The 8,748-nt window shown below is 43.5% G+C and overlaps 1 protein-coding gene across 2 annotated transcripts in view; it reads left to right on the top strand.

The window, feature by feature from the left end:
* Positions 1–2,540: 2,540 nt before the first annotated feature.
* The window catches only part of TROAP (trophinin associated protein), a 32,459-nt gene continuing 26,251 nt past the window's right edge, over positions 2,541–8,748 (top strand). For both annotated transcript variants that reach the window (XM_067463934.1, XM_060763923.2), the window contains exons 1-4: positions 2,541–2,649; positions 4,500–4,685; positions 6,217–6,433; positions 7,893–8,050. In XM_067463934.1, the coding sequence (XP_067320035.1) occupies positions 4,539–4,685; positions 6,217–6,433; positions 7,893–8,050 (522 nt within the window). In that variant the 5' untranslated portion in view covers positions 2,541–2,649; positions 4,500–4,538. The remainder of the gene's footprint in view (positions 2,650–4,499; positions 4,686–6,216; positions 6,434–7,892; positions 8,051–8,748) is intronic.

The following is an 8,748-nucleotide window of genomic DNA, read 5'->3' as shown; positions in this document are numbered from 1 at the left end:
TTTTTTTTCTTTATGGCGTAAAACACCTCCCCCGCTTTTAGCAGTACCTAATTTCTCTAATTACAGCTAAAGCTGTTTCGAACTGCTTAGGTAAACAGTGAACAGGGCTTACAGTCAGCCGCTCATGCTGACCCGGGGCTTTTGATCTTGCAATCTTTCAGTTGATAAATCTTATAGTTGCTGATGATTTACCAACTGTGCAAAGCCTCCGTACAACACAACTGTTAGAAAATCATGGGAGCTGGCATTTTGCAAAAGCATTAGACTTCTCTGTCAAAGAATGCTGGTGCTTCATCAAACTACAAATCCCAAGATTTGATCCCAGTTTGTCACAGGTCAGAGTGGAGAGTCGTAATTGGCACTATGAAGTGCAGCTGCAAGATAATGTCTCCACTTCAACAGACTACAATAGCCATATGGAAGGTATTCATTACGGAGAATTCTGAGCTCATGCCTGCTATTCCCAGATGTTTGAGGTAAGGTAGTGTCTGTTTCCATAATCTTATGCTGACCCCGTGGACTTCATAGGATATTCTTAGACAAGGAATACTCACAAGGGGGTTTGACATTGTCTTGCTCAGAATTATAGCTTGCAACACTTAATATTAAATTTGCACTCCCATGTCCAGATAACAACCAGCCTGGCCCAGCTTATCTTCTAAGGTCAGATGGGATCTGGTGACTTCATGTTACTAGGCGTGTTTGTAGTTGTCTGTCTTAAAGTAATTTCTGAGTTATGGCAGCTTTAAGGAAACTTATAAAGAGATTATCTTGGCAGGGTTTATTCACAGATTTACCATTTATTTTGGGGGTCTTCCACACAGCCCTATATCCCAGAATGTCAAGGCAGGAAATCTGACATTATTTGAATGTGGACTCTGGGCCCTTCCACACAGCCCAATATCCCAAAATATTAAGGCAGAAAATCCCACAATATCTGCTTTGAACTGGGTTATCTGAGTCCACACGCAGATAATGTGGAATTTCCCACCTTGATATTCTGGGATATAGGGCTGTGTGGAAGGGCCGTTCCTCTTGAGAATGCGACTTGCTCAGCTCCACAAACTGGATTTGAACCCTGATTGCTCAGAATCTTAGGGCCTTAACACACCATATTGTTAGAGCACTGTATTTCCACTTCAACTGCTAATTTACATGGATGCAATTAACATGGACGCAGCGAATCATGAGATTTCGTCCTCATATGTTACAAGTGTGTATTGTTGTTGCTAGTTTTTCGTAGTTGCCGATTTTTGGTATTTTAGCTACAATGTTGAGCTATGATCTAGCATGGGATAAAATCCATGGGGGTTATACACACACACAGTGTGATATGGCCTGTTCACTGGGTAACACCAACCCACAACAGTTAAAGTGGTAGGATAGCCCCGTAACAGTGTAGTGTGCCAGGTTCATAAGGGTGCATCTACACTGTAGAATTAATGGCGTTTGACACCACTTTAACTGCCAAGGCTCAGTGCTGTGGAATCCTCAGAATTGTAGTTCTGCAAGGTCTTTAGTCTCCTCTGCCAAAGAGTGCTCATCAGACTTTTACTTACTTACTTTACTTAGGCGATCCCTCGTAGCTTGAGGGTGACGGTCTTCCAGATGTGGCGTGTTGGCGATGGGTCTGTAGGTGGCTGTGGAGCCCTATTCTTGATCCACATGTTCTCAGCGGTTTCCAGATGGAAGACGGTCCCAGTCAGGGTTGGCTTGGCGTGCCTTCCTCTTGGCATGTTTCTCCCTTTCACTCTCAATTCCTGCCTCTTCAAATTCAACAGCACTGCTGGTCATAGCTGACCTCCAGCTGGAGTGCTCAAGGGCTAGGGCTTCCCCGTTCTCAGTGTCTATGCCACAGTTTTTAAGGTTGGCTTTGAGCCTCATCAAACTACTGCTTCCATGATTCCATAGCATTAAGTCATGACAGTTAAAGTGGTGTAAAACTACATTAATTTAGTGTAGATGATGAGATAATAAATATGACCGGCACATGCTCAGAGACATATATGTATAAAACATTTCAGGGTCGGCCTCTAGAAATGAAATAATTATCTTTGAAGGCTTTCATGGCTGGAATCACTGGGCTGTTGTAGGTTTTTTCAGACTATATGGCCATGTTCTAGAGGCATTCTCTCCTGACGTTTCGCCTGCATCTATGGCAGGCATCCTCAGAGGTTGTGAGGTCTGTTGTACATGGCCATATAGCCTGAAAAAACCTACAACAGCCCAGAAAGAATTATCATTCTTATTATGGAGTAGTCAGTAAAGGCCTGTGACTTGGGGAGGGGAAAGAGGGTGGGTGGGATGAGGCACAAATTTACAGTAACTGCAGATTGTTACTGTAGTGTGATATAATGTACATATAATTGTACAAAATGTGGACATTTAATATTAAAAAAGAGAAACAGATGATACACAGCCCAGCCAAGCAAAGCATTACAAGAGCTTCCTCTCCACGCAGTTTTTCCAGCACTTCCTCCTTTGCAACGTTCTATCCCCGCCCCTTCTGAAACCACGTGACGCAAAGAACCAGCCAATCAGAGCTCTCTGCTGCTTTATGAACTGGTGTGGATGGATGCAAAGCAACTGCCTCGGTGGAAGAAGGGAGTGGAGAGAGAGAGAGAGAGAAAGAAAGAGAGATCTGACCAGGTGGGCGATCCTCCAGAAGGCTAGGATTTTGGGTGCATCCACACTGTAGAATTAATCCAGTTTGGCACCACTCTTGACTGCCAGGGCTCAAGGCATGGGAGGGTGGTTTGACAAGGCTTTAGCCTTCTTTGCCAAGTGGGGCTGGTGCTTTACCAAACTCTGAATCCCAGGATTCTATAGCAGTGAGCCAGGGCAGTTAAAACGGTATCGAACCGCATTAATTCTTTGCAATCTTTGTGGTTGGAGAGTGGTGCTCGCCTGGCATTGGAAATGTGGGGCTGCATTTCTAAAAAGGTGGAAAAGAAGAGTCGTGGGGAGAAGGGCTATGGCATGAGCAAGGGAAGGGAGGCAGCTTGGTGTAATGGTATGAGCGCCCACACTGTGGAATAAATGCAGTTTCATCCCACTTTAACTGCCATGGAGCCTTGGGAGTGGAAGTTTGGTGAGGCAGCTTGGTAGCAATATGAGCATTGGACTAAGGATGTGCCTACACTGTGGAATTAATGCAGTTTCACCCCACTTTAGCTGCCATGGAGTTTGGTGAGGCACTAGTATGCTTTAGAATCCTAGTTGGAAGAGACCTCATGGGCCATCCAGTCCAACTCCCTGCTAAGAAGCAGAAAATTGCATTCAAAGCACCCCCGACAGATGGCCATCAAGCAGGAGAATGGTTTCATAAACCTGTTTCTCTTATTACTGGGATGAAAAGCATATTCTGTATTAGGCTAGGCTTAGCCTAACCAGGCTGGGCTGTGCCAGTTTCCTCCTTTTTGTGGCATCTCTCTGGGCAGCAGCGGTGTCGTGGCTGCTTCTCTGAAGGAGATTTGGAAAGAGCTTAGGAGCCATCCCAATACCAGGCCTATTCTTTCTGAACTGCCTTTTACTGATGGCAAATAATGGTGGCCTCAGATCCATAGGGTCTTTTAAAAACTAGCGAGGAGTATTTATCCTAATACCAGTGCATGTTCTGGTACTTTCATGAATAAGTTGATAGGACGTTATTTATTTATTTACTGTATTTGTATACCGCCTTTCTCAACCCGAAGGCTGAGTGTTGTTGTTGTAGGCTTTCATGGCTGGAATCATTGGGTTGCTGTGAGTTTTCTGGGCTGTATGGCCATCTTCCAGAAGCACTCTCTCCTGATGTTTTGCCCAGATCCATTGCAGGCATCCTCAGAGGTTCAGGGGTCTGTTGGAAACTACACATACCTCAAGCAGAGAGTTCTTTCCCCCACCCTGGACATTCCACGGATAAATAAACCTCAATTACTTAGGTTGTTGTAGGTTTTTTATGAGGTCCTCACAACCTCTGAGGATGCTTGCCATAGATGCAGATGAAACGTCAGGAGAGAATGCTTCTAGAACATGGCCATATAACCCGAAAAAGCATACAACAACCCAGTGATTTCGGCCATGAAAGCCTTCAACAACTCACTTACTTAGTTTCCAACAGACCCCTCAACCTCTGAGGATCCCTGTTATAAATGTGGGTGAAATGTCAGGAGAGAGTGCTTTTGTAACATGGCCATACAGCCCAGAAAACTCATAGCAACTCAGTGATAAGATGTTGAATGTTGGTGATCATTCTGCAACTTGAGAGGAAACAGTGAAAAGCTGACTATACAACCAGGTTTTATGTGTCTGGTATGTATTGAGATATCTTTCATTACTGAGTAAGACGGGATGGGGAGATTTATACAGTTACTCTACCTTGAGCTGACTGCACTATGACTGGAAACAGTCACAACAATTTGGGGAAAAAATTATATTATTCATACAAGTCTTGCTGCACTACTTGTTTCTCTCTCCCTCCCTCCCTCTTTCAAAACTTTAATTAAACAATAATACAGGTACAAATACTGACAGAAGAATCAGGACAGTTCTTCTAAATGGCTCACATTGGGAAGGAAAACCAGCAAGAAGCCTTGCCTCCCGCAGATCAGGCAACAAAAGAGAGTGTTGTGCTTGCGGCAAATGCCTTCAGCAGCAGCAAGATCCCTGTACTATCCAAAAGCAGGCTGGCACCCAAACAGCAGGTATGTGTAGCAGAGCTGCTTTTCTTATAATCTAAATAGTGTTCTGTTTTGTTTTTTGTTTACTTTGCTTTGCATCAGAAATGTTTGTACTATGCTGCACCCCGCATTTTGTAGTATCAAACCTCCTTAATTTCAATATTCTTATTTACAAAGGCAAACGTGGATGAGGGCCACTTGTTCTTTGCCAGTTTTTGCCCTCCCTCAGCTGCCCATAGCCCCCCTTTTTAAAACCAGAAGCACCTGACTGTTCAGGGCCTAAAATAGTCTGGGGTTATGTGGAGGCGGGTAGGTGAAATACCATTAAATGGCCAGTAGCACACACAGAAAGTTTCAAGGAAAAGAGTTTTTATGGTAAGCTAAAATTTGCCTTTTTATGCTAACATTCTTTCCAGTAGGTTGGGTTGAGACTGGTGATCTGCATAATTCCCATCCTTGCTCTAGACCAGGCCTGCACAACCTGGGGCTCTATGGGTGTTTTGGACTTCATTTCCCAGAATTCTTGACCATTGAAGAAGCTGGTTAGGAGATGGAGCCTAATAATAATAATATTAATAATAATAATAATAATAATAATAAATCCCAGTTGTGATTATTATTATTATTATTATTATTATTATTAGATCAAACTGCAAAGAGTCTGGCTCAAGATAGTACAGGTGGTCTCAGTGGTGATCGGCATACTGGGTACAGTGCCTAAAGACCTTGGCCTACACTTAAACACAAATGTTACTGACAAAATTACAATTTGCCAGCTGCAAAAGGCCATCTTACTGGGATCTGCACGTATTATTCGCCAATGCATCACATAGTCCTAGACACTTGGGAAGTGTCCAACGTGTGATCCAATACAACAATCAGCAGAGTGCTCTTGTTTGTTGTGTACTAATCTTGTTGTGTTTCTAATAATAATGACAATAATGATAATAATCTTTATTTATATCCTGCTTTTCTCCCTCACGGTTTACAACATATTAAAATCATGTAAACAACAATCCGTATACATTGATAATAAGTGTAAAACATAAAATAAGCAGTTTAAAACAAACAATAATATACATTCCCATTCTTGTGGCACCATGTCAGATTATAATGCACTTTGTTCCTGTGCAATAGCATTATGGCGTTTCCTATCACTCCACGTTTCCTTCACTAAAAGCCTGTCTAAATAGGAAATTTTTTATTGGTTCTTGAAAGAAGAAAGGGAGGGAGCTGTTTTAATTTCTTTTGGGTGGGTCTTCCACAGTGCTGGGGCGACCCCCAAACACCTAGAGGGCCACAGGTTGTGTAGGCATGTTCTGGATATCGTTGGGTTATTGTTCCTTTGTTCCATTATACACTAGCCATAGAAAGATGGTGGGAGTTGTGTTCCAACAATAATTCAAATCAAACCACTGCTACATTAGAATAAAATGTCTGACCTCATTCCATCAAAGCATCCACATTACAGGGGGGAAAGGACTTTGCCTAAAGTTGGCAAAGGACTGTCCTTCTAATTCCAATAATGCCGTGTTTATACTGTCCTCTTCTGTAGACATGTGTATCTAGTGGGAAGAGCAAAGCGATCAAGGATCCAAAGGTGCCTCACACCAGTTCAGCTCCTGCTGTTGGTGGATTGGAACCGGTGGCCGCTTCATTGCCCAAAAGTCTTTCCAGAGAACCTCTGGGGGAGGTACATCTCAGCACATCTGGTCACAGGAATGAGGGCAACAGTTGTGCTGCCGAAAGAGCAGGCAACAGTGGCGGAGAAGGTTAGTTACTTGTGTTTAAGACAAAGATGAGTGAAGGTAAGTGTGGCTCTACAGGTGTTTTGGACTTCATTTCCCAGAATTCCTGACCATTGAAGAAGCTGACTAGGATATGGAACCCAATAATAATAATAATCTGGCACAAGCCAGTAAAGGTGGTCCCAGTGGTGATTGGCACATTGGGTGCAGTGCTTAAAGACCTTGGCCTGCACTTAAACACAATTGGCACTGACAAAATTTATTTATTTATTTATTTTCTATATTTGTATACCGCCCTCAGACGACTTCTCTGCCCTCAGGCGACTCAGGGCGGTTTACAGAAGCAACAATTCAATGACCAAGAACATCATAAAGAATTAAAAACATTAATATATAGTATAAAACCAAACAAAAGTAATAAAAATAAGCCATTTGTGTCTCCTAATTTAAAACATTATCCATCTCGTTATCCAGTCGTTCCAAATTCCTATGTCTTTTACATTTCATTTTCAAATGCTTGCTCGAATAGCCAGGTCTTGACTCTTTTCTGGAATGTTAAGAGGGAGGGGAATGATCTAATGTCCCTGGGAAGGGCATTCCATAGCCGAGGGGCCACCACTGAGAAGGCCCTGTCTCTCATCCCCGCCAAACGTATTTGTGATGTAGGTGGGACTGAGAGCAGGGCCTCCCCGGATGATCTTAAAATTACCATCTGTCAGATGCAAAAAGGCCTACTGTGATCTGCACGCATTATTCGCTGATACATCACATGGCCCTAGACACTTAGGAAGTGTCCGACGTGTGATCCAATACAACAGACAGCAGAGGCTGGATGGCCATCTTTCGGGGGTGCTTTGAATGCGATTTTCCTGTTTCTTGACGGGATTGGATTGGATGGCCCATGAGGCCATCAAAGTATAATAATACTGATACATAATATCATATACTTGGGCTTTAGCTCATGAGTTAATACATTTTCCTAACAGAATTGGTACTTGCTTATTTCGGCTGATGAGCTCTGATGGACAAGCTAATCAATTAGAAATAATTAAGCAGCCAGTCCGCAGGAATTAGCAGAGCTTCTTGAAACTTTGCCCTTGCATTATGTATGCACACTTGCTTTAGCTATTCAGACTTCTACAATCCATCAGTAGCTCTAGCACAGTTTGCCTTGCTTTCCCCTTCCTCCACTCCTTTCTCTACTTTGGGTCCATGATATTCTGGAAGATGTCGATGCTGGCTAGTATCTTTAGTCACCTGGTGTTCCTTTTTTTGGTCAGTGGGTTGGCTGAGAAATTCAAGTTACTTCTGGCCTTCTACTCTTTAAGGGCAGGGCAGGGAAAATGTTTCTGGCTGTGTTTTGTGGGGAGGAAGGTGGTAGCTTCAAGGTATTGTGGCCGGGAAATTTGGAGAAAAATGTCTTTGTTCAGCTGTGCTTCCTTTGTCACCCTCTGTTTGTGAAAACCCCTGATTCTTCTCGTAGGAACGGGCATGGAGGAGTTTGTGCCTGATGTTGCAGCTCTTGCCAGCATCTTGTCCAACACAGGGCTGAGTAGCCAGATGATGAATGCAACCCACAAGCCCAGCCTGGCGCGAAGAGTCCCTTTAAGAGGAAACAGAGCATGCTCAGCCAGCATTGGGGTGAGTCCTCTCCCTCATTCACACGTACACGGCAGTGTATTGGTGTGGTATGTGTTTTTTCCATTGGGTAGAGCAGAATTCCAGGCAGAACTCTTTTCTTATAAGCTGAGCAGCAGTTCAAATGCAATATGTCTATAGTTGTGAGGGCCCCCTGGTGGCACAGCCGGTTAAACCACTGAGCTGCTGAACTTGCTGACCGAAAGGTTGGTGGTTCGAATCCAGGGAGTGGGGTGAGTTCCCGCTGTTAGCCCCAGCTTCTGCCAACTTAGTAGTTCGAAAACATGCAAATTTGAGTAGATCAATAGGTGCCACTTCTGCAGGAGGGCTCCATGCAGTCATGCCAGCCACATGACCTTGGAGGTGTCTACGGACAACACCAGCTCTTTGGCTTAGAAATGGAGATGAACACCACCTCCCAGAGTTGGGCATGACTAGACTTAATGTCAAGGGGAAACCTTTACCTTTATCTATAGTTGCTCAGCTATTAGGTAGATAGAGAAAGAGAGATTTTAATGGGGGAGATTTGAAATGTAACCTTTCCACTTATTGTCTTTTCCCCCCACTTCTTGGATTTAATCTCCTTTTAAAAAATGTTCTAGTTCCAGTTCAGGTCTTGTGTACATTTGCATACATTCTTCTGTGTAGGCATTTAGCTTTGATACATGAACATGTGTACTGGTTGATTAAAATCCACTCCA

This window comes from Anolis sagrei, chromosome 2, assembly GCF_037176765.1.
Source record: "Anolis sagrei isolate rAnoSag1 chromosome 2, rAnoSag1.mat, whole genome shotgun sequence".
NCBI classification, from domain to species: Eukaryota; Metazoa; Chordata; class Lepidosauria; order Squamata; family Dactyloidae; genus Anolis; species Anolis sagrei.
This window is presented reverse-complemented; position numbering and strand designations above follow the sequence as displayed.